Below are 26,132 nucleotides of genomic sequence, written 5' to 3'. Positions count from 1 at the left end.
GAGGCTTCAGAAAAAGAGAATGGAGAATTGAAATATTTTTTATGGATATTTTTTATCGATACATCACTATGTAGATGTATTTGGATTTTTGGTCAATGTTGACCATTTATTTGGTTATGGCATGAAAGTGTAACAAAATCAATTTGCACTATGCCTTTCACCAGCAGTGCTTGGCAATGGGTCAAGGCATTACAAAGTAAATAGTTGGAGTCTACTACAGTTGGATTCTCTTTCGATTGGTGAAAAAACAAACAAACATTGAGCCAAGGGATTTGAGGTATTAAAAAGAATGGGAGAAAGTAGAGAGAATGGGACTAGTCAAGATGGTACTAATAGAGATGGAACAGATGAGATAGCACTATTTGCACAAACAAACTGAAGGAAAAGGTGTTTATAAATTTGAATTAGTGATTTTTGTAGGTGGAGCAAGTATGCATGACGATAGGTCCAAGATGTGATTGTAAGAGCGAATGGCTGAAACTGAGTAGGGACAGTTAGTGGAGATGAGAATGAGAAGAACTAAGAGGCCAGATATTAGATAGGTCATCTGTATGGTCACTGAAATCACTCAGGATTATATCAGAGTTTAGGCTGGGTAAGGGGATCGCAATCTAGGTATCGACCTCTTCAAAGAATAATGGATGATGATTGGGAGATTAGAGCAAACATCCTTAAACTTTTTTTCTGAAGGGCTAGATAGTAAATACTTTAGGCTTTGTGGTCCACACAATCTCTGTCAGAACTATTCAGCTCTGCCTTCAGAGCATAAAAGCACTTATAGACAATATGTAAGTGAATGGGTCTGGCTGTTTTTCAATAGAACCTTACTTACAAAATCAGACAGCAAGACAAATTTGGCCCACAGGCCACAGTTTTACAACCTCTGGATTAGAAAATAATAGCAATTAATTGGGGAAAAGAGGGATTGTATTTCTCAAAATGTGTTACAGCAGTACTCAAGATGGTTTTAGGTGATTCATGAAAAAAACTTAAAAACCTCTAATTGTGGAAAATTTCAAACAAATAGAAAGTTATATTGAACAGCATCATGAGCTCTCATGTACTGAACATACAACTTTCAAAAATTATCAACTCATAGACAATCTCATTTCATTTATACCCTTATCAACTTCTTCCCTCTTAGATTATTTTGAAGAAAATCCAAGATGTCCTATTCATTTTAGAATGAATCTTAAAAACATAAGAATGTAGTAAAAAATATACAGCCATAAAACCACTGCCAGAACTAATAAAAGTAGTAGGTCCTTAATGTCATCTAATATCCAGTTGGCCTCAATTTTTATTTTTACATTTTGTTCGAGTTAGGATCCAGACAAACTCAATTTATTGTGATCATTTAATAAATATTTTTAAACCTGAGGGCTATCTGACATTTCTTATTTTTCTTTTGCAATGTGTTTGATGAGTAAACTTGATTATTTGTCCTATAGAATTAACCATAGTCTGTATTTTGCTCTTACATTCCCACGTTATTTCCATGTTCCTCTTTCATCTTTTAATTATGTTCAGAGACATTTGATCACATTAAGGTTTTTGTTGTTGTTGTTTTTATTTTTTGGCATGAGTACTTCATAGATGATGTTGTGTAGTTACATCAGAGACATATGTCTGGCCATGTAATATAAACAGCCACTGATGAGTATTACTGAGATTCATTAGTTCATTATGGGTTGCCAAATAGTGATGTTCTAATTTTATTATTCTTTCATTTGTTAGCTGAAGTATTTCTATAAAGACAAAATTCTTCGCATCAAAAAATTATTTACTAGATGAACAGTTTTGAAAAGAAAAGCAGAATTGATTCTTAATGCCTTCTTTTTACCAGATTTAAAATGAATTGATTCACTCTTACTTTTAGGTGGCAATAAGTATTTTGTGTTAAGTATCATGCATTCACATGAATTTAAAAATATTAATGAGTTTGAATTCATTATGGTTATTATCTTTATGCTGAAAGTGCCCCGTATATAAAAGCTATTAACCCTTTGTGATGTAAGTTGCAAATATTTCCTAGTTTGTCATCTATCCTTACTTTCTTATGATATTGTTTCCAGCACAGAATAAAACTTACTTTTATGAAATAAAACTTAACACTCTTTTTTCCTTGATGGTTCTGATTCTGAGTCATAGTTAAGAAAAATTTTCCCCGTTTCTAGGTTATATAGAAATTCAATCATGTTATTTCTAACGCTTGCATGCTTTTTAATTAATACATATCCCTAATGTTTTTCTATATTTTCTTTTTTCTGTGGTTCACTTTAGAAATTTTCTATTGACTTATTTTTCAACTCATGAATCTATCTTTTGTGATGTCCAATAAATTTTCATTCCCATCAAATTAGTACTTAATTTCTGACATTATATTTTTAATTTATTGGTTTTGATATATTCTTAATTCTTTAACGACAATCTCAGAATCTGGACAAACTTTACAAAAATTCGATACTCGTATGTTTGGGTAAGGTACATTAAAATATAATTAACATATCAAGTGTATTTCATGGACTACACAAATATTAAGTGCCTAGATAAGTCTCTGTCTAAAATGAATTTATGTAAGTAAAACAATTACAATAATTTAAAGTATAAAATTAAATAGTAGTAATGGTGGTATGTAAATATGCAAAAAAAATGTGATGATGGTATACAAATAACTCCATTTGGAAGTACTGTTATAGCTCAATGCCTTTAACCATTAAGGACAGTGCTTTTTTTCTTTTAAATTGTGGGGATAAAGTAATAGTTGGAAGCATCAATGGAGAGCAAGGAAGTAACTGACCCCACCTCCTGATCATGAAGAAATAAGGATACAAGAAAATAAACAACCACTATTTGAGAATGATGCCAAGAAGATGTGCCCTAATAGGAAGGTCTTGTTTTAATTAAGGGTAAGAAGAGGAAAGACTTATCAGTAAAGAGGATAGCTAAAACTGAGGCGAGGTTAAAATTTAACAAAGTTTTAAAAGCTAGATATAACAATCTCAAGCTGAGAAATATTCCACTTAAAAATATATATAAATACACACACACACACACACACACACACACTATTAATAAGAAGAAGAAAGTTCATATTCCATGATCCATTAATCATACTTCTGGGAATTTTCCTTAAGTAGTTGAATGGTCAGAAGAAAGCTATTAGTATAAAGATGATCTTTGCTACATAGATTCTAATAGTTTAAACAAAGTAAAAATCCAAACTAAAAGAGCAAACAATTCAGTAATTGGAAGTGACTAAACAAATGATGATGGGTATACATGATGGATGACATTAAGCCTCTAAAACGTCAACCACAAATAGTTTAAGAATCATGCAAAACATTGTTAAGTACAAATATCGGTAACATTTGCTGTTTCATGTAATTGCAAAACATGAAAAAACACATGCAAGCAAGATTTAGAAAAGATGAAAATAAGATTTTCAGGATATTTGGATGATAGAATTGTTTCCATTTAAAAAATTATCATTTGATGTTATAGTTTAGTCACAAATGGATGAAAGTACATATACATACACACACATACACACACACACACACACATATGCATATATATAAAACTTTCCCCCCAAAGACTAGAGAACAGATATTTATCTCATATCACTTTAACAATGAAAATTGTTCATTAATTCCTTGGTTTCTTTATATATTTTTTAGTATCATTCCTTCTACAAAAGAATGTTTATAAGCTCTATAGAGAAAATGATGAAAACAGTAAAAAGATCAGTTGATTGTCAAGAGTTTGTAGGAGGGAGGGATGGATAGGCAGAGCACAGATGATTTTTAGGGTAGGAAAATTATTCTGTATGATACTGCAATGGTGGACACATATCATTATACATTTGTCAAAACTCAAGAATGTACACCACCAAGAGTGAAATTTAATGTAAATAAACTATGCACTTTGGGTGCTAATGATACGTCAGTGTAGGTTCATCAATTATAACAAATGTACCAGTGTGGTTAGGGAAGTTAATAGCGGGGGAGGCTACAAGCATGGCATCAAGAGAACTCTCTGTGTTTCTGCTCAATTTTGCTGTTTTAGGTTCACAGACTTAAAAAAAAAATTAGTTTACTAAAAATTCTGAAAAGACAATTAGCGACTAGGTTATAAAGTTTTATATTCTATTTGATTATGATCTGACAACTAAAGCATTAATTTGGGGGTAAAGCAACGGAACATACCACATTTTGAGCTGGATTCTAAGAGGATAGATTCCCAATAATTTTTTAGAGATAAGCAAACTTCTCGATGGCTCTGTGTTTTGCCATTTATACGATTAGGACCATATTTAAACTATTCTCATTTCTTTGAAAAAAATCACCTTATAAACCAGCCACAGATCTATGTCTTTTCCACCTTATGTTTTGTTACAGTTACACAGGATGAATGGAGAAGCAACAATACAATAGAAACAGAGATAAATGAGACTCTGGAAATACCATGCTTTCAAAATATCTCCTCAGAAATTTCATCTGAGTTCACCTTTGCATGGTCGGTGGTAAGTGTTGCCCTTTTCAGTGAATAACTGCAATGATCTTTAAATATTAATGCAGTAAAAATGAATAACAAATAATAATAGGAAAGCATACTGGATGAGAAGCAGGTATTAGTCAGTATGTATAGCAGACCTCTAATACTGTTAAATTGGATGATAACACAAAACTAATAGAATTATAATTATAAACACAATTTTGAGAATTATATAAGAGGGTATTCATTTAGGTGATCTAGAATATGGTTAATTTTTTAGATAGTCATCACAATAAAAACACAAAATTTTAAAATTCTGCATAACTCATTGATCTCTATTAATGTAGCAGGTCTATAGTTTGTAAAATCTTGTATTTCCATGATTTATCATTTGTATTATAAGTTTCTTAGATTTTTATGGAATGTCTTGGAAACTAGACCTTTCACGTAAAAAGATTCCTCTGGGTCTGTGGCAAATCCAAAATAACTGACTTACAAGTGGGCCTTAAAAAATAGCCTACTGATAATTTTTCCTTATCTAGATTTATTTTTTTTTTGGTCAGTAGTATAAAAAGAAAAAAATATTCTAAAATAACATCTTCAAACTATTCTAAAGTCTACAATGTCTCTTTGTCATCTGTCAGAAAACATTCTTTTCCCTTCATAGGATTGTTTTTTAAAATGTAAGTTTTCTGGATATTATGCCTCTCGTTAATATAAGTCCATTTTTCTTAACAAATGTAATACAATGTGGTTCTTAAAAAAATTATAATGGAATGACCTCGGGAGGGCAGAAACCCACTATACTAACATTACAGTTAGAGAAATAAACTTTCTATACCTTATTTATATTTTTAATAGTTTCCACCAATAGGTAAAAAGTTTTCATTCTAATTTTCATAAATTCAAATATCAATGGGCATAATAAAGTTTAATAATAATAAATCCTAATAAAGTTTAATAAAATTTTACTGTGGAGGCTTTGGGAGGCTAATAAGTTGATCTGTAGTGTCTTATCTTAAAGGTGTATAATTCGTTTTTCCAAACAAATGTAAAAAGCCTTTTACTTGACCTGTGTCTTTTGTATGACGCTGAGCATCTCCAGAGCAAAAAGCTGCATCGCTCGCTTCAAAAATCCCTAGGATTTGATATGGTCCCTAGAACATAGGCACTCAGTAAATAATTGAAGGGATCTGTTTCTCTTTGTCTCCTTCCTCACAGTCCTGTATGTTGTTCTCGTATTAAATTGGTAGTCACTAAATTGATTCTGGCTGTTTGGTTAATGAATAGCAGTTCATTGAGTATTAGTGACTAGATAACTGATAAGGCATCCTTATCTAGTAGTTTTCTTTAAAGAAACTGAGAAGGCTAAATAGACACTATCTTTGGATTCTGCCAGGACATTTAGAATAAATGAGAGGCAGAGAAAGTACACCTAAGGTCACACGCTGAGAGAGTGAGTCCTAAACTTCTGTTAGAACCTCAAGCCATGCTGTCACTTTAAAGAATGCATCACCATGCACACTTGAGGAATCTTTTTTGAGAGAAACTTCTCTTCAAAGGGAATATTATATTAGGAAATGTGCTGATTAAATTCCTACTGTGCATTCCCTTTTTAAATGTCAAAATCTATTTGCTCCCCTGATTTACATCTGTGCTCCACATTCTTGGCGCCTGTGGGATTCAGCGAGTCTGATATGAAATTATCTCATTTCCTCATATTAAGAAATAAAATGAAGCTCTTCATGTCATAACTGTTATAGGTCTGCAGAGGACATAAATATCCTCTCAAATCCCTATTTTAGATTTTTAGTATCTTGTTGAACTAGCAATAATAATTATAATGATAAGTCAATTGTTCTCACAACCATGATATACTGTGGCTTTTAGAAAAAGGTTAAAAGCAGAGATGATGGTGAAGATGAACTCAGGAAGGCAGAAAACTGCTATATTGAATTCAGTAACTCTGAGAAGCTGCACACGCTTCCACTTCAAGCTCGTGTTAAATCCTGGAAACAATTTTACAAACTAAAATTATTTTAATCTAAGTCACTGGAAAACAAAAGCCATGTCTACCTATAGGTGGAATTTTATAAAATCTAATTAATTCAGTTATGACCCTCACGGAAAAAGGTTATTATTGGGATCCTCGGTTATCATTAGAAAATTATTTGGTATGTGTATCTGATCCCATATAAGGCTGTGTTAAATGTGTTCATGGAGTGCATCCTCTGCGTTTGGGGAACTTACATTCCAGGATTGTGACTACACTGAAGTAGACTGTCATCAGATGCAAATAGACAAGATACCCAACATCAATCTAGCATGAGAAATAATTAAGTAAACACACAAGGTTAACCCTTCAGCGGACACTGGTGTCCATGCGAATGATGGGGTGATGTATAAGAAAGTACAGAATATGAGTGTGTTTAGATGGGATGCAATTGATAGATAAAGGAGAAGTGATCTTTTTCTCATTTTATATCCTGGGGCACAAATGTGCAATAGTCATCAGGGAAATTCTGCGAGCTTCTATATACACTCTAATATTCTGTTTTCATTCCAAACTAATGTCCTGATTTCCCGCAGTATAAATTTCAATTCTATCTAATAAACATATGAGACTATGTTTCGAGTGCTGTGACCTTCAGAAACACAAACTATACTGGACATATTTCCTACTATGAAGTAAAATTTTGATTAAAAATTGTAAAAACTACAGGGGATATAGTTCGATTCTGACTAGATGGACCCGAGAAAACTTCTTTCAAAGATAACGTTTGAGCTGAATAATTAAAGAACAATTGGCCAGGAAATAACACCAAGATCTTGGGATCTATGAGTACAAGTTGATATGGGAGAAGGTTGTTGAGAAAATGTTTGTTCCCAAAGTTTGTGAATAAAGAGAAACCCACAATTTTTCTCTTTAAAATCATGACGAGGAGAGGAATATTTCAGCAAATAGTTCAATATTAGTGATAAAGGCATATAACTAGAGCCTAGATGCTTATATTTCTTTAAATTTTAATAAACGTATCTTTCTTTTCAATATACTTTTCTTTAATATTTGTGATGTTTTATATAAAAATTAAAGAACAAAATATTGAAAGGAAACATTTATAGATAAAAATTTATTTATTGACCTATTTTGCTTCGGGGATGTTAACTTTCTTTTTTATTTTTATTTATTTTTATTTTCAATGACAGTTGACATTCAATATTATATTAGTTCCAGGTGTGCAGCACAGTGATTAGACATTTATATAATTTATAAAGTGGTTCCTCCAATAAAAGTCTAGTACCCACTTGGCACCATACATAGTTATTACAATATTATTGACTGCATTCCCTATGCTCTACTTTACATCCCTGTGATTATTTTGTAACTACTAATTTGTACTTCTTAATCCCTTCACCTTTTCATTCAGCCCCCAACCCCTCTCCTAGCTGCCAACCATCAGTTTGTTCTCTGTATCTATGAGTCTGTTTCTGTTTTGTTTCTGTTGTTCTATTCTTTAGATTCCATATATAAGTGAGATCATATGGTTTTTGCCTTTCTTTGTCTGACTTATTTCACTTAGCGTAATACTCTCTAGGTCTATCAATGTTGTCACAAATGGTAAGATTTCATTCCTTTTTATGATTGGGTGATAGTCCATTCCACGGATGTACCACACCTTCTTTATTCAATTGTCTATTAATAGACATTTAGGTTGTTTCTATATCTTGGCTATTGTAAATAATGCTGCAATGAACATAGGGATCCATATATCTTTTTGAATTAGCATTTCAGATTTCTTCAGATAAATACCCAGAAGTGAAATTGCTGAATCATAAGGTAGTTCTATTTTTGATTTTTCGAGGAACCTCCAAAATATTTCCATAGTGACTGTACCAATTTGCAATCTCTCCAACAGTTCACGAGGGTTCCCTTTTCTTCATATCCTCACCAAAACTTGTTGTTTGTTGATGTACTGATGAAAGCCATCTGACAGACGTTAAGTGATATCTCATTGTGGTTTTAATTTACATTTCTCTGTTGATTAGTGACAGTGAACATCTTTTCATGTCTATTGGCCATCTATAAGTCCTCTGGAGAAATGTCTATTCAGGTCCTCTGCCCATTTTTTAATTGGAATTTTTTTTTTTTGGTGTTAGGTTTTATAAGTTCTTTATAAGTTTTAGATATTAACCCTTTAGTGGATGAATATTTTTTTAATGTATGTCCTTGAGCAACAGAAACAAAAGAAAAAATAAACAAATGGGACCACATCAAACTAAAGTTTTTGCACAGTGAAGGAAACCATCAACAAAACTAAAAGACAACCTACTAATGAAAGAAGATAATTTGCTGATGATAAAGTATGGCACTTACAAAATAGTCACAGAGATTTAAATGCAGCATAGGGAATATAGTCAATAATATTTTCATAACTATGTATGGTGCCAGGTGGAGACTAGACTAACCAGGGGGATCACTTTGTAATTTATATAAATATCTAACTACTATGCTATATACCCAAAGCTATTATAATATTAAATGTCAAGAATAATTGAAAAATAAAAATAAGTAAAAACAAAAATAAGGAAAGAAAATTAACATTCTAAAACCAAACAAATGAATGAACAAATAAAAGTTTATCTATAAATGCATCTTTCAATATACTCTTCTTTAGTATTTACAATGTTTTATACTTAATCAGAAAATGAAATGGTGCTATAAACAATGCTGAAAGCCTCACTGTTCGGAAAACAAAATTGTCACCTTCTACCTGGTGACAGCTGACCTTAATTGTCTTCACCATGATCAAAATTAAAGTGCTAGCAATCTACAAAGTGTTGACAACCAATTTCGATGATTAGAAAAATATTGTCTTTGTTGTTTACAAAGTGGATGCGAAGAGCTTTGCAAGCAGCTACTTTGATAGCACTGAATGGATGGGAAATAAATGGAGGAAATGTGAAGATAGGAAGCAGTTTGTAGATAAAGAAGTAGCAATCAATACAGTTAACAGAATTTATTGAATGAGTTCTATACACTCAACACCTGCCATTTGCTGTGGTCAACACAGCCAGCTCTAACATGAAGCTTGGCCTATCTCAGAGATGAAATAATGTCACTAAATCAAATAGTACCAAGGCCCCTTTTCTGGAAAAAAAAAAAAAAAAAAAAAAAAAGGAAGCCTTCCACCACTTATTTTCAGGTTTGTGAGGTCTTTAAGGAACATAGGGAAGACGTAATCATGATTCAGTATGACTTGACCCAGCTTTCATCGTGCAAAGTAGTTTATCCAATACCTGTATGTAACTTAAATATGCATCTATTTCTTTTCTATGGGTCTGATTTTGTATTTGCTTTTCTCGTGAATTTCTTCTCCTCAAATAGACTTTAAGCAGAAAGGACAAGAATTGTTCATTCTACTATTTTTGTGAGGCTATATATAGCAAAGTCATTAACAACATGAATTTTGGAGGGAAATTCTTGTTTTCAAGTCCTGCTTTTACCTTATACTAGCTGTGTAACCTAGGACCTAGGATTAGGGTGAGTAGAGCCCTCACCTTTAGTGCACAATTTAAGAGAGTGCCCCAAAAAATCAATAATCAAGCTATGAACATTAATAAAATATTTTTTAAAATGAAAATTTAGGGAAAATCCATAATGAATAAAATTCCAACATTTTATTGGAATGTTGTTTGTTTGTTTTGACACCCTGCTATACTGTTCAAGGAACAGTATTTTTCAATCAGCCTGTGGTTCCTGGGCCTTCATGGCATCATGTCCCCCATGGGCACATGTATAAAAGTTGACAGAGGAGAACAGATAGAGCAATGTAGGCTTTATGCAGTCTTTTTTTTTTTTTTTTTAAGTTTTAATTGTAGAGTTTTTGTTAGCTTTACCGCTTGGTCAAAATATGTTAAGATATTTTGATAGGTGCACATAGGGGCATACGTTTTTCCTTTTGTCTCAGAAGTCATATTATAGATATGTTGTCTAACCTAAGTTTTAGTCCCCTCATCTTTAAAAGGGGATCATTATAGTATTGACATCATAGTATTATTGTAGGTATAAATAAGATAATGCAACTAAGTAACTTAGCACATGCTCATACTCAGTTTGTATTAAAAACTAATCTCTAAAGAGTTAGTTTTGTTACTCTCCAAAATTTCTCAATTTAGTCAAGCAGATAATGAATACTCATCAGGTAGCTGGTCAATCATCAGTGAAGCTGGAGGACAGTGAGTTCATATTTGTTGCACATCTATTGAGTGTCAGGACTAGCGTAGGTTTGCTAGTTCAATCTACATTTCCCATTAAATCATAAAGGTTCATCAAGCTGAAAGTCCTAGGAAGTTCTACAAATATTTGTTAATATTAAAAAAAAAGTTGTCAAAATTTTTTCTTTGAAAAACGAGAAGAGGACAAAAGGCAAGAATAAAGACTCTGCGTAAGACCCCACCCACTCACCCTCCCTTATCAATCTGTTTCCTGCAGACTCTATGATCATCTGTATCAGGTGGGAGTTGAAGTATACTCTATGACCCCAGTCATAGGCTATATGACTCCCAAGGGCCCTTTTAATCAGCAAATTGCCCACACCTCAATGATCTACAAAGTATATAAAGGCCTCTGGCCTCCTGGAATTTCTTTTGTTTGTCATTTCTAATACTCCAGAAAGTTTTATGTGATGGTTTGGTTTTCATTAATGCATGTTATTGCTGAGGCTTATTTCTTCCTTGTCCTTGGCATCTCTGCTTTCTAATGTTGTGACTTAAGTACCTTTTGCTTTGTGTGACCTTTGAGGAAGTTACTTATCCTCAGTTTTTTGTTGTAAGGAGCAAATAAGATAAGACTTGAAAGAACTTTGCACAGTGCCTTAAATATAGTAGGCTCTAAATAAATTTAAACTATGATTAATAAGAATATAAAATTTTAGTAGTGGTCAAAGCATAATATTGGTATTACTTCTCCCTCTCTCAGCTCTAGACATTTCATTGTTTGCTCGCACTAGTTTTTTCCACCTCTCCTCCCATTTGCTCCGTGAAGTCACCTACTCACGTGCAGGTTCTCGCCTCAGCCCTTTTATAACTGAGACTCTAGATTGTCTTAGGATCTTTGGATGTTGTAGGTTACAGGGCATGCTTTGCAACTGAATTCCATCTTTTCTAACAAAGAAACAAACCCTTCCCTCTACAACAGTTAACTGCCCAGAAAAACAAAAACAAACAAAAAAAAACAACTTTTGAAAAAAATTTTTTTTTCTTTGGTATCTTTTCACCATCCATGAAACCACCCTGGCTAGTCACAATACAAAGGAAAAAGCAGTTTTTCTCACCAGTCTCCAACCTCAGCTTTTGACTGCCTTTCTTCCCACAACAAAGTGACAGATAGAAATGTTCCAGGTGGCTAGTCATTTACTAAATGACCAAGAAGCATTTTGAACTTCAAGATCCTCATAAAAACAGTCCCTGTGCTTAAAGCAGGAGCTGTAAAATTCAACTTGTGCTGGAGGACCTGCAGGGGGAGCCTGCCTCCTTAATTATTGGTCTCCAGATTAGCAGACGCTGAGTGAAATGCCTTCCACTTTTTTGTGCTGTTGCCACCCAATACTTAGGGGTCTTTCTGGAGTCCCTGTTTCCAGAATTTAAACTCTCTCCCTTTAATTTTTTTTACCCATCTTCATCAAGAGGACAGCAGCACAGAGTAGTCCTTTATGTGGGTATAAAGGAATGTACATTGCTTAAGAGAACATCTTAAGTAGCGTATGCTTCTCTCTCTGCATGCAGTACTGTTTATATACATCTGTTTATAAATCTGACACCAATGTTAGCCATAATCACTTAAAGATTGTGTCTTACATAAGAGTTTTTACTAAGTATATTCAGGAAACATCTACATAAACGATTTAAGAAGTCTACGTTCCTGTTTCCACTGTTTAAGCTCCCAGCCCATACTAGAATTCTCTCACTCACCTGGTGTTCATTTCTTCTACCCCAATCTGTCTAATTTTTTTGAACTAGAGATTCCAAGTAACAAATTTCCATTTTTTACTATTTTACGACTTCTGCCCCATCAGATACATTAGCGTTCACTCTTGTAAACTTTGATTGCCTCCATTTCTCTTGGCTTCTGAGCATAACGATTCAACTGTGGTTTAGAGTTGAACGAGTGGGTCTCAGCCCTAGCTCCTCTGAGGACCTTTTTTTAAAAAGAAAAATGCCCCAACCCGGGTCTCAACGAGTAAAACTGAGTTCAAATCTCCAGAGAAGAAGCTTATGGATCAATGTTTTCAAAGCAACTCAATTAAGATGATTGAGTCATACTGAAGGGGTATGAGGACATAACCCTTCCTCTACCCTTGTAGCCCCTCAAGAGCACCCTCCTCACTGGGTCCTTAGCACATTTACTGACATTGACCAACACTGTGACACTCCCAGGACTTTTGTCTATAGAAATTCTGAGTAGGGCAAGAATAATGGGGATTTTTCTCACAAACCCAAGAAAGGATATGGAATAAAGGAACCAGGTACTCCAAATAAACTCTAATCTCCAAAATTCAGATTAACATTTACAGCCTACTCATCATGTGTCCTCTTTGAGGTAGCACAGAAACAGAAATAAGGCAGAAGGGCAAAGACAGTGACTAGACTGAGGTGAGAAGGCAAGGAGGAGCCTACAGCACAAAATTTAAGGAGCACTCACTTTCAGGTGCTCATCCTGCACGTACAAGACCCAGAGAATTAATACCGCCTTAAATTTCATGCCATAGGAGAGTCTCCTTATCTCATTAGAGTCCTGGCTCTGAGGAGAACTAAAATGAGACCTTTTCTGAAGTAATGCTGGGAAGAGAGGGTGACTTTGATCATCTGATTCAGGTGAAAATTTAATAAGTAGAATTGATACAGCCTCCTCAGTACATCTTAGTATTAAGATTTCTGAACTTTGAACTCGAACTGAGAATTATGATCTGCCATTAGCCCCCAGTGCTGTGCCTCCCAAATCCCATCCCAGATATGCAACTTGTAAAGAGTTACGAAGGGGTAGTTCTAATCAGAAGAGCAGCAAGTTTCTATTCATGTTAGAAAAAGGTGACAGGAGTTTTTAACTGAAAGTTAAGTGTAATGAAACTTTGTCTAGTAACATTAAATATCTCTTAATTTCAATTCTTCATTCATAATCTCTATTTTTACAAGATATAAATGAATTAGTACATGTGGAATACCTAGCACAGAGCTGGCACAGCTGAGTGCTCAATAACTGGTAATTATTTTTCTCACCAGGAGGATAATGGAACTCAGGAAACACTTATTACTGGAGATCGCTCCATCAGCAATTCCATATTATTTAAAGACAGAGTCAAGCTAGGCACGGACTATGGGCTCTACCTCTCTCCAGTCCAAATTCATGATGATGACCGGAAGTTCTCTTGCCACGTCATAGTCAGGCCTGGCAAAATCTTAAGGAGTTCTACTACAATCAAGGTTTTTGGTAAGAGTTTCTGTTTTCTGGATCCCTCGCCATTCTCCTTCAAAGTCTCCTGCCTCACTTTCCCTTAGAGAGGAAGCACCCTGTTAGCTGGAATGCAGCCATGTAAGGGTAGCTATTCTGGAGTTCTGTTTACCTTGACACTTGTCATTCATGTTGAGGGTAGGGATGAGGGTAAGAAGTAAAAGAATGGCGATTCAGTTAATAGAATAAAATCACATGGAAACCATAGATTGGTCAATTTTCTGGTGGTCACTACCTTATTTACAATTTTAATGTTTTCTAAGAATTCTAGAGAGCTCTTTAATTATAAATTCCAAAGTCTAATTGCTTAGTTGCCTAATCATCTTAGTTGCTTGCTGGAGCAATACAGAATAAAGCCAGTGTGAAAAGAGGAAAATGATACATACAGCTTCAAAGAAACTCTACAAGGATCCCCTTACCCTCACCAAAGCCAAGTGAAGTGAAGATTGTCCAGCTCCACCAGCAAAGGAGCCTGAAGGGATGGCCCTCTGACCCTGTAGGGTCCAAATTGAGAGGGAAATCTAAATTTTCTATTTTGTTCAGTGATATAAGGAAATATTAATAAACAGAAACCCCTAGCTTTGAATACCTTTGTTCATCTTTGTGACCAAGAACTGTGTTTTTCAAAATGACATTTTTAAATTAAGGCAAAGAGAAAAGCAGTGATGTGAATGAGCAGTTAATTGGTTTTGAGACTAAGGTAAATGAAAAGAAAATAACTTCACAGAATGTAAGGTTATCGGCTGCTAGATTTTTTTCCTCAGTTCCCCAAATGACAGAACAAGTGAAAAAAAAATTTGTTTTTACATTTTACTTAGAATCATATTGCATTATTATTAGAGTTTACATAATTCAGTATTTTGAAGGAAAGTTCATAAAGATGGTGTACTTCATAAAGATGGCATAGCTACTGCCAAGGTTAATTTAGTTTGAAGTCACTTGCTTATAGCTTTTCCTTTATCTCTCTCTCTCTCTGGATCTTGCCTTCTTCCTCCAGCTCTTCCTTCCTTTCTCCCTCCTTCCCTTCTTCTCCATCTCTCCACATTAATGGACTAGGAAATAACCAATCACCTTGATGGTCAGGTTTCTTATGGAGCCTAAATAATGTTCTGTGAAAAGTTTAAAATGTCTGCTCATATTTTTGTTATCACCGTCAGCTCACTTACTGGGCTGTAACTGTCTTAGCACAAACATAAAACTGGCTCATCTGGCCTAACTACTGGCAAAGCAATGAAGACAGTCACCTGGGATGTGCAAAGAAATATTAATTCTAAGTTAGGCAAACTGTGTCCCATTTGACCATGGGTTTTTGTACCATAACCCAATCTAATTACCTTGTCAATGTTTAAACCATGCCCTGTATTTCTTTGCTATGTTAAAATACCTTCATCTTGGTCTTGAATACTTTTGACTCTTTCACATCTCACTCATCACCCTGTCTGTCTCTATATCGCTCTGTCTCTACATTTCTTTTCGTTTCTTCTTTGAACTCCTTTCAGTGGATACTTAAAGATATGAGACTGCTTACTTGTTAATAGAATTAGATTTTCCCCACTTCCTGGCTTTCTCCTTTAGCAAATGGGCCAGCTAGGTTGTGTTAGGAGAACCTATCTAGTTTTTAACCTATTTGTGGGGGTCACCCGAACGTATATTATAGTGGCCCTAGCACAGAAGTCAATACGTATCTTATTCAGAACCTACTTTGCATCTCTTGGTGATTCCTCATATAGAATAAGCCAAAACTAAAAACATGAAAGCTAAAAACATGTATCTAAATAAAGACAGCTAATTTCTTCTTCCTGAACAATGTCTTCATTCTCTAACAGACCAGGGATCAGAAGCTTGCCCAGCTCCTCTGCTACTGCCTGCATTTCCCTCATTAGTCTTCTTTAACTATACTTTATTTAGAGGGAAGTCACCTGCCATCACAGATTTGCACTCCCCCACTCCTTAACTTTAAACTTGATTCGAAAAGAATCTCTATCGCTCCTGCAACTTTTAGTAATTGCTTTTTCTTTTGAGTCCTTCATTCTACTGGTATTTGTTATTAATAGGAAGTCAGAAATACCCTTCCTCCTGTTAGTGTTTTAGGATTGTAGCTTGGTTTGTGTCCCCCTGAAAGAAACCACTGAGACAATTATTTGAGTTAAATTAATTCATTTAAGAGGTAATCCTAGAAAACATCAGAAGTAGAAGAAACATCAGAAGGGAAGGAAGATAATAGAATGTACACAACCGAGCTATGGGCTTAGAGCTCAATGCCCCAGGGAATTCTGGGAGAATACACATCAGAGTTTTCCCAAATGAAGGCAAGGAAGCTGGGGGATCTGTTATTACCATGAACTCTCTAGGACTTAAAGTTTGCCCTACTTGTGGACTCAGTCTGCACCCATAACCCCAGTAAATCCTTAGGAGAGAGTCATAGGTGTGCCTAGCAAGAGGCCTCAGTAAGTAGAGGCAAATGCCCAGTGGATTTGCAGGCATTGAGGACACTTGGATAGGGCCTTAATATTTTCTCCACTGGTTCATAGACAGCTTTGCTGTACTCAAGAACTTACTTAAGTTCAACATGATGTACTACTCAGTGTCTGCTTTGTACTGGGCACTGTTAAGTGCTAGAGATGGAGAAATGAGTAAAACAATCTGGTTTTGAGGCAGTTACAGTCTAGCAGGACAACAAAATCACTGAAATAGTCCCTGATATTTTCTAGTGCCAGGCAACTAAACAAGTATCAAATGTTTTCCCTGTCTCTTCAGAGGTCTATAAATTATACTGTATGGCCTTCAGACACAAAATACTCCTCTCTTCTCTTTCCCCACCACCTGCCCCTCCCCTCTTCTATAGTCCCCATTTCACTTGACTCATTGATAATCATCATTCAAGTATCTGTTGGATGTTTCAAAAGACTTCTCTTATCCCCCCAATGTTGGGTTAGCAGCTTCTCTTAAAGCTTTCTTCAAATCACACATGTCCTCAATTATGGTACATATCTCAGTATATTCTAATTTCTAGTTTATGTATGTGTGTTTTGCATGAAAATACAAATTTTTTTGAGGACAGGGAAGATGATTTGTCCTTCTTTGTTTCCTAGGCATACTGCCAGGCACAGAGTGAGTGTTTAATAAATATTTGACAAATGATGAATCTCTCTCTCTCTCTCTCTCTCTCTCTCTCTCTCTCTCATGCGCACGCACACACACACACACACACACACTCACACACACACACACACACACACACACACACACACACACACACACGGTCAGGTAGGATGGCATTTGTTGCCACTAACTGTGTTCTATTTGCCTTTAAGCTAAGCCAGAAATCCCCATGATTGTGGAAAATAACTCCATGGATTTCTTAGGAGAGGTGAGTCACATAAAAGCCTTTGAAAATCTATAGTATAATATGCCAAGGTGTGTCAGTTTGCATCATTGTTCAGAATGTTTTTCCAAAGGATATTACTTCTTGGCCCACGGCAAATTAATTTCTGGTGAGAAAGAATACAAAGCTTATGGGAATGCTTACTTTCTAACTTAGGGCTCTCAGAACATGTGCTCTATAATTTTTAGTACTTAATTTTCCTGGAAAAATAGTCACAATAGCTTAAATTCCTCTTCAATAAAAATCGAAGTAGATAGTGAAAGAAAAGTAGGGCAGAAAGCAGTGTGACTCCTGGTAAAAGGATGAGTTTTATGCTCAGCTGACATTTAATTTGTTCTAACCCATTTCTTGTACCAGCTTTCCCATTGTTCTTATTTTGAAGTTAATAAGAGGAAATGTTCCCTTCTGTATTCCTTCAGAGCACTGACTATTTCTCAGGCAGTAGGAGAAAGGGCAGAAGAAAAATGAAGTAAAGTAAGGCCCTCTGATTTCAATTTCTTACGGGTACTTCCCAGCCCCTAATCATTGGGATTTGAGCTCACCTGCTGGCCCTTCTTCTTGCTGGCTGTGACCTTGGGCAAATTATTTCACATCTTTTTAGTCAGTTTGAAGGGGATAAGAAGAGTATCTGTGCATTGTTATTGTCATTAAGAATCAAATGAAATAATGTAGGAAAAGTTCTTAGTGCATAATATAGCATATATTAAGTGCTCAATAAATATTGTTTTGCTGTTTTTGTCAATATTACTATTAAGTGTGTTAATCAACTGTCTTTCAGCATTGTGACTTCATTTAAGCTTTCAAAAACCCTAAATAAAATAAATATCGCCACTAACTCTCAAACGTTTCCTATTACATAGCAAGAGAAAAAATTATACTCATACTGTAGTTTCTTCTCTTCCTAATAACATTAAATAACATGATTTCTAGCCCTGCTGAATATCAGTCATTTAATTTGACAGTTGAGTACAAATTTTAGCTCAGACTCTGTGGGATGGTTTTAGATAAGCATATATAAGCATTATTCAAGTATTTGTGTCTTTTGTTGACTTTATATATTAGCTTTTGGATAAGTGTTATTATAGTCCTGAGCATATAGAAAAAGATTTAAATTGTTCTGCTACAATTAATTTTCGGTTTTGTCAGTGGACTTCATTTCAGTAATCTAAACAAAACAAATAACCTATGGGATAATATTTGATAGATGTTTTTGTTTCTTATAAGAATTTCTGGTAGGTTCTTGGTGCCAATGTTTATAGGTAATATGGACTCACTCCAGGTATATAACCATAAGATTCAAGTCAACAATTTCGATTTTTTTAAAAAAGGACATTGTCTTACATGTTATCAAATTTTCAGTTCTGTACCTATTCTTGCCCAGGTGTTGAGTGGGAAAACCAGAGAACCTTCCTTCCTGGGGAATTAGTGAATAATCTCTCGCCAGATCCACTTAACCAGCTACAGGACATGGCTTGTCTGTGGATCTTTTAAGATTTTGCCAAATATTAGCGATTCCTCGCTCTAATATTTTTATAATCCTCATTGTATTTTTAATAACTTATGAACTCTTCAAAGTTCTTTTGCAGCATACTTTTATCATGTGATGCTCCTAAGAAGCCTCTAAAATAGGTAGGACATCTGTCATTTTACAGATGAGAAATTGGGGCCTGGAGAGTCTGAGCAAGTGGCTGAGTCACTAATAAAGGACCAAGCTGAGATGAGAATTTAACATGCCCATATTCAAGCAGGATTGTATAATGAAAGGAGATCGTGCTTCAGGGGCAGATAGAACTAATGTTAAATCCTAATTTTCCCACTTACTAGCTACATATCCTCACCAAGTAATTAACCCCCATGGGTCTCATCTAACTCATCTCTAAAACTGGGGTCGTAATAAATATTTCACAAGGTTCTTAGGCGAATTAAATTTATGCACAGTAATAAAATACATGACACATAGTAAATGTCTCAAGACTATTTCTTTCCTCCCACTATCTGTCATTTACTTACTCTTTCACTCCTTCTTTTCTCTGTATTTATATTCATAAATCTAAGAGACAGTGTGGGATAATGAAAAAAAAAAAAAAAACAGAATATAGATTGTAGAATCTGATAGACCTGAGTCTGAATTCTCCTCCATCAATTATTAATGCCAGCCCTGGAATCTCAGCTCCTTAGCTTTCTTGTTAGTGAACAGAGAGAATGATCCCAACCTCACAAGGGTGATGTTAGAATCAAATGAAAGAACCTATGTAAAGTATCTACCATCAGACTTCCTTAAGTGTTGGGAAGCGTAATTTCCTACCACCGCCCTTCATTCCTTGGAAAGCAACTAAGTCAACATGCACATATTGGCTGCCTACTGTATGCTACCCATTCACTACAGCGGCAGCCTCTATTGGAACAATAGAGATTTGGTAAGTTGTGAGCAGTGTTTTCCAGTGTGACTCATTAGAGTTATAAAGTTTATGGTTAATTTAGTTTTTATGTAAAACAGAAAAACCTCCATATTATTCTAATGATGATGCCTTTCAAGTTTAGACATGCCAAGACTGTCCAAGAAAAGTATCGCATCTGTGGTTACCATGTTCTCGTGCGTGCCCCAGAGTGAGGCTTCTCTAGTTCCAACATGGCGCGCATCCTCGCTCTATAGCTGGGATGGAAAGGGGACCTTCAACTTAAACCTCAGGACCCAATCATGTAGTATATTTTCACATTAGAGTAAAAGATGCTGAGCCAAAAAATTCCTCAGCCAAGAGTCCCTGGCTGTCTACACCCAACTCTGGTGATGCAGTGAAAGGAGGCACAAGAGAAATACATGAAAACTGCAGAGCTGACTCAACAATTCAGTCTTCCCACAAGCCATGCCTTTCTCTTTTATGCCTGTACTTTATGCTCATTTACATGGGACCTGTCCTTGTCATTCTTTATTGTTATTATGTTTGACAAAATTTAGGAAAAAAAAAACATAAAGAAAACTACCTAACATAAAACATAGGAAACAAAAGCAGTTGGGGTTAAAATGCCTAAGAAGGAAGAGAGCCTTGTAATAATAAGAACCATGTAAAACAGATTCTATAATCTAAAACACAAGTTGGAGTTTAGCAAGATGGCTTCAGTAACTGTTTGCACAATTTGTTTATTTAATTTTTGTGTTGCAAAGCCTGAATCTTTGTATGTAAATATTCATTCTTAAGTTTTATTACAGGTATGTGCTTTGTGTGTGCATATGTGCGCTTGTGTGTGTGTGTGTAAGGTTAGGTATTGCAGCCTCTTTTCTTTTTAATATTTTCTATGTCTTGTGGCACAATAAGGCTGAGTCCAAGTGTCCAGCCACATGATTGCCAGCTGCTATCATTGCTGAGGTGGTGAGCACCTGAGCTTTCACACAGCTAGAGGGGACCCTCAAAGGGACACCATACCCCAGTGGGGAAACCACATGAGAAGTGAAATTTTTAATAACAAGCAGGTTTCTAGAAAAAAAAAATGGTGATTACAAGACTGCAGTATAGCCTGATTTTTTCACAAGCCTGCTATTTAGACTTGTGTTTTTTCTACAAACACCTCACAGAGAAGACAGATCTTTCTGTTAAAGCTGCTGATAGAGTCTAAGAGTAAACAACAAGAGGGAATCCCACAAATGAAGACTGCAAGAGGCAAAATGCCATTATTATACTAGGATCCTGTTGGCTTTCAGGGAGGTCAGTGCCCATACGGCACTTGGGCTATCTATAAGACAATGAGATACTGTCTTTAGATCTTCTTGTCTCCCCAGTTTACCATCCCCCCTTTCTCCACTCCCAACCCAGTTAAAAAATAAAAAGTTCCAGAGGAATTGTTAAAAAAAAAAGTCAGCTCCCCTACAAAGGCCAGAGTCATTCCTACTTTGTTTTTATTCTATTCTTGAGTTAACATTTTAGGCATAGCTTCAGCAGCCCAGGGAATTTTTCTCTTTCTATAAACTCATAGGCTCTTTCTCTCTTCTTTTTTTTTTTAACATCTCTGAATATTTAAAGATAAAGAGTTTTAAAAAAATCTGACAACAATGAATGATATGCAATTAGTATGTCAGAGGCAGGAATAAAATCCAAAACCTGCTGCTCAAATGGATGAGTGGTCTGTGTGTTCTGTGGGGACAACACGGAAGCAACTTAGCTCATTCAAACTGACCTTGGAATCTAAGAAAATGTTCTCTCTTTCCTTCTCCAAGGCAGTCATGCTCTCTCTTTCCACGGCGAATTTTTTCTAGGAAGCTGTCTCTCTTCTCTTACATTTACGTTTTTTCTCCATTCCTTTTTCTTTTTAACTTTTCTGCCTCTTCTTTCTCCTTATTTACCTTATCTCTCCATCTTTTTCATTTTATTTCTGAGTTTTTCATCTCTCCCTCACTAAGTCTTTCTCCTATAACAATCTAATATGAAACGAGATTGTATTTTTAAATATTTATGAATAAATTTTTATGTCCTCTATCTTTATGTTTAATTCAAGTGAGCTGAAAAGTCTTTTTCTTTGTGCTAATTACTCATTAATTACTTATGTGTTAAATTGTTGAAAAGACAAGATACAAACAAGTTATAGTGATAAAACAGCTTTACTATAAGCAGTTTGGTACAACACTGCAACAATGAGAGAAAGATAAACTTTGGAAGAACCTGGAGATCTCAGGCTCAAGCTTCTGTGTCCTTCCAATGCTGGATCCCACAGAACGAGCGTTGTATCCAGTTCTCAGATCATTACCAGCATGTGTGCAAACTCCTGTGTCTCAGGCAGCCTAAGCTCCGCTCCTGGAGTTTCTTAGAGTGAGCTAGTCACCTAGGCACATTCTAGCTTCCCGACCAGCCTCAACCGTCAAAACCTTTAGCTTCACCAAAACCAAGTGCGAGACATAAACCCTACTATTTTCACTATTCAGTCCTGACAGGCTGGTACATTCTGCCCCAGAACAACTCACAGACCCATGATGGCAAAACATTTATCTTTGGTTAGTACATTTTAAAGTTTTGGTCAGTACTACTCCAGAAACCCTATAGATAAGCATTTGGTCAATTCAGAACTGCTGAGATTAACTTATACTATGCACTTTTTCTCTTAAAAAAAATCCCACTAAATTGCTTTGCTATATATATTTAAGCTGAAACTAAAATGGCTCTTTGCTATGAGTCTAAATTTGGTGTTTTTAAAATAGATTTCCCCAAGCCCGATTTAAACGAAATGGAAGGGATGAGCTGCTGCAGGCTTGTCTGCCTCCCTCTGGCAGGCCTCCTTCTCAGTCTTCATCTTCCATTTCATCTCCAGCATGGCCCTTCCCACCTCCTCCAGAGTTCGCTCTCTCCTTTCCACAGCCCTCTCCCGCCATTCCACTGCCCTCTCCCTCCTAAGAACCTCCTTTTCTCTTTGGCTGGCCCATAATGCCAAGGCACCCACCTGCTCCAGGATCCTGGCCCAGTCGCCCTCGATACCTAGTGTGAGCGGGGGCCCTGGGGGTTTTGGGTCCTGGTGCTGCCCTGCCTGACCATGGCCGCTCTCCAGCTCTTTTCTATGCATGCTCTTCAGATGCTTCCACAGAGCTGTGGTGCCCACGTTAACCCCAGGGCCACGGCTCACCTGCCTGCCACACAGGCGGCAGGTGGCATATTGGTTGGGATGGTGCCCAGCACGAGCAGGGGCCAGGTGAAAATATTCCCATGCCTCAGAAACCCGGGCCCCCTTGTTATGGGGCATGGCACTCACAAAAGGGCCAACTAGTTCTCCTTTCTCACCAATTTCCTCCTCCTCCTTCATCTCTAAGTCCCCTTTCGCCTTAATCCTGGTTCTCTCTTCTTCTTCCTCTTCCCGCCTCATCCTATCTCCTCTTCTACAGTTTTCCTTGAGCCAGTAGTTTTAGTTGAACCACAACTAAGGTTAAATGTATATTTGGGGAGGGACTGTGTAATAACTCTTGGGGATTCGCAATAATGGTTAAAGGTTGGTGTGATGTTCCTCCTTTCTGCTTCACTGGAGAGTCGGGGTGAGTCAGGGCTAAGCAAAATGGCCTCTGAGGCTCTCACGTATATTCCCCTCTGTGCCCCAGATATGTACTGATCCCTCCCTGGCTGGGCCACAGAGACAAAACAAATTAGTGCAACAATTACAAAGCTCTTCAGTGGACTCAGTGTCCTCTACATCAACCACCACCACAGTCTTTTTTGAATATTGAAAACTTCAGCTTTTCTCTTGATTTCCTCCTGGCTGCTTCCAGTGTGTCTATGGTCCCGATAACAAGAAAATGCCTTTGGAAGCAAGAGGAGCAGCTTCAGGGTTCAGGCTGTTCAGGACATCCAGGAATAGAGCCTTACCAGGTCTTCCTCAGTGTTGGTAGCGGCAAACACGGACAGATGCCGATATGAGAGAGACTCGTACTTCCTAAGAACTGTCGCAAAAAGCAGTCCAGAGGCAACAAAACCTGCCAGGATCTCGGAAATAAAGTTCTTCCTGTGAGGTCAGTTTGTCCCTAGAGAAGTCCCTCTGGTGCCAGAATTTTAAGAAATCCAACAGCAGGCTTAGCTGTTTTCAACAGGAGGAGCTGGCATGCACAGAGGAAAGAGCTGGAACACATCTCCACAGTCTCGGTGTCACCTGGTGGTCCCTGGCAAGCAGCTTGGCACACTCCACCTTCCCTGGCACCACCACCTGCAAGGCCGATAGCTGATAAGACTCTCCTGACAGCGGCTTACTCCAGATGTTTGGCTTATTTACCCCATTCTAAGGATAAAAAATAATTGGAAAATTATACTACATTTTTAAAGTGGCCTTACCTCTGACTCACTACTTGGGTCATTTCTCAATGAATGAGAGCTTTACTCATCAAGTTTTGCAACCTTGAACAGTTAGGGAACAGTCTCCAGCCACAAGTAGGTACTTACAGAAAAGCAAGGCTCTGGTCTTGTCTCTGATGCCTCCAGTGCAGGGTGAGTGCTCCTGCACGTTGGGTAGTTATTAGCTGACTCCTGCCCCTTGAAGGAGGGTACCTCCGGTTCTTGTTCCCTCCCACTTCCAAGCCTTGTTTCCAAGTGGGTGTGTCCCTGCCTGTGTGTTTTTTGCAGCACAGACACAGATGTAAAATTTTCTCCACCCCCTCCACCAAAAAGATGTTCCTGGCAAATGTCAGGTAATAAAACAACATATCCAGCACCCACCCATCTTAGTTCTGTTTCTAGGTGTCCAGATCATCTGACTCTCAAAGGAAGGAGATTTAGGAGAAGGGGGTGAAATACGGGCAATGAAACCACATGACTCAAGGACATCTGTGTTTTCAAATATTTTGTCCAATTGTCAGACCAGGAGTCTTTATTTGGTTTAGTAACTATAGATGTTGTAAATATAGTAAGTGGGAAGCCAAAGAACTTGCAGGAAAGGGAAGATTAAGTGAAAGGAAATCCCCAAATTCAAAGAAACACAGCAAATCTGAGAAACAGATTTGAGGTTGCTTTTTATTATATTGAAATAAAGGGATAATAGTAAATGAAGCAAAAAAATACATATTTCCATACATATTATAAATAAATGAATATGTGTGCATGTATGTATATATATATATACTATAAGATTGTGTGTGTGTGTGTATGTGTGTGTGTGTGTAAGAAGGAAAGCATGCCAAGAGGAGACAGAACATTTTAAAGAAGTGGAAGAAAAAACCTTGAGTTAAAGGAGAAAAGATAGAAAGGGCAGAGTAAAATACATGTAGAGACTTACAGTTAAATTTCAAATGGAAAGAAAAGTTGGGGAGGAAAGACTCCAAAAGGAATAAAAGTTGGTAAACCATTACCAAACTCAAGGGGTTCATTTGTCTGCACTCATCAAAGCCCACTGAGACATGAATAGGAGTTTGCAGCAAAGAAAGTAGAGGTTTATTAAATAAATTAGCTCTTTAAGAGCTAGTGCTCTTAAGACCTAGCTCCCTGATGGCCTCTAGGGGATAGGTTACATATGGGGAAAACCATTAGTCATGGTAGCTAAGGGAGTTGGGGCCATGGGCTCTACTGATTGGTTAAGACTAAGGTAGAAAGCAGTTGATTATTGCACCAGGTCCTGATGTCAGTCATGGAAACATTCTGTCTGGTTTGAGGGGATGGAGCTGGTAAGGTTGTTCCATGTTCATGGGTCTAGAGCCAAAACACAACTGAAGTAAAGATGTTATCTTTAGTTTGACGGAAACTCTGTTTCTGTGGTCAACAGACCCGAGGCTTTGTTCCTAAGACTGATTGACGCTGACCAGAATCTTCTGATGTCTTAAGGGTTTAATGATTAAAGGAGTGGACATGCAGTATGTGCAAAAGTGGAAAGAAAAGGAAAGAATCAATGAGTCATGGTGCAGTTAGACCAGACAAGGTTAGTTTGAATTGAAGAGAAAGAGAAGAGGAAAATTCATTTTAAATAAGTAAAAGTTTTTGCACAGTTACAAAACATAGGGAAACTTTTTTTAAAAGATTTATCTTTCTATACAAAAAAACTAAATGTTTTCAAAATTATTCCATGAAAAGCCTTTGGACAAGGTTCTGTCAAATTTAGGCAAACTGAATATAGGCTAACTGACAAATGGTCACCATTTCTGTATTTCATCTGTGAAAATATGAAAATGATCAGTCATAGAGCCAGATTTGGATTAATCTTTCCTTACTTATCAATCTCATCATGCTCCAACCATCAGCTGGCTTCCCTCTGCTTCCAGAACATCCCCAGTCACACTTGTCCTGTGAACCCATT

At 36.5% G+C, this 26,132-nt stretch overlaps 2 protein-coding genes across 6 annotated transcripts in view; one reads left to right on the top strand and one right to left on the bottom strand.

The window, feature by feature from the left end:
- The window catches only part of CD96 (CD96 molecule), a 106,211-nt gene that overhangs the window by 11,537 nt on the left and 68,542 nt on the right, over nucleotides 1-26,132 (top strand). The window contains exons 3-5 of the mRNA XM_011381574.2: nucleotides 4,401-4,525; nucleotides 13,777-13,984; nucleotides 17,320-17,375. Of these exons, the coding sequence (XP_011379876.1) occupies nucleotides 4,401-4,525; nucleotides 13,777-13,984; nucleotides 17,320-17,375 (389 nt within the window). The remainder of the gene's footprint in view (nucleotides 1-4,400; nucleotides 4,526-13,776; nucleotides 13,985-17,319; nucleotides 17,376-26,132) is intronic.
- On the bottom strand, nucleotides 21,963-25,335 carry ZBED2 (zinc finger BED-type containing 2). 5 transcript variants are annotated; one of them, XM_023526437.1, is made up of 3 exons: nucleotides 25,195-25,335; nucleotides 24,293-24,455; nucleotides 21,963-24,131 (listed from the first exon to the last, which is right to left on the bottom strand). In XM_023526437.1, the coding sequence occupies exon 3, from the start codon at nucleotides 23,229-23,231 to the stop codon at nucleotides 22,593-22,595; it is 639 nt and encodes a 212-aa protein (XP_023382205.1). In that variant the 5' UTR covers nucleotides 23,232-24,131; nucleotides 24,293-24,455; nucleotides 25,195-25,335; the 3' UTR covers nucleotides 21,963-22,592. The 5 variants fall into 5 exon arrangements, with proteins under 5 accessions (XP_023382205.1, XP_023382257.1, XP_011379610.1 ...); XM_023526489.1 differs by lacking the exon at nucleotides 24,293-24,455 and having other exon boundaries at nucleotides 21,963-24,059; XM_011381308.2 differs by lacking the exon at nucleotides 25,195-25,335 and having other exon boundaries at nucleotides 24,293-24,849.

The sequence above is a fragment of the Pteropus vampyrus genome, unplaced genomic scaffold (genome assembly GCF_000151845.1).
Source record: "Pteropus vampyrus isolate Shadow unplaced genomic scaffold, Pvam_2.0 Scaffold1, whole genome shotgun sequence".
NCBI lineage: Eukaryota > Metazoa > Chordata > Mammalia > Chiroptera > Pteropodidae > Pteropus > Pteropus vampyrus.
The sequence above is the reverse complement of the archived record's forward strand: the minus strand, read 5'-3'. Positions and strand labels throughout refer to the sequence as shown.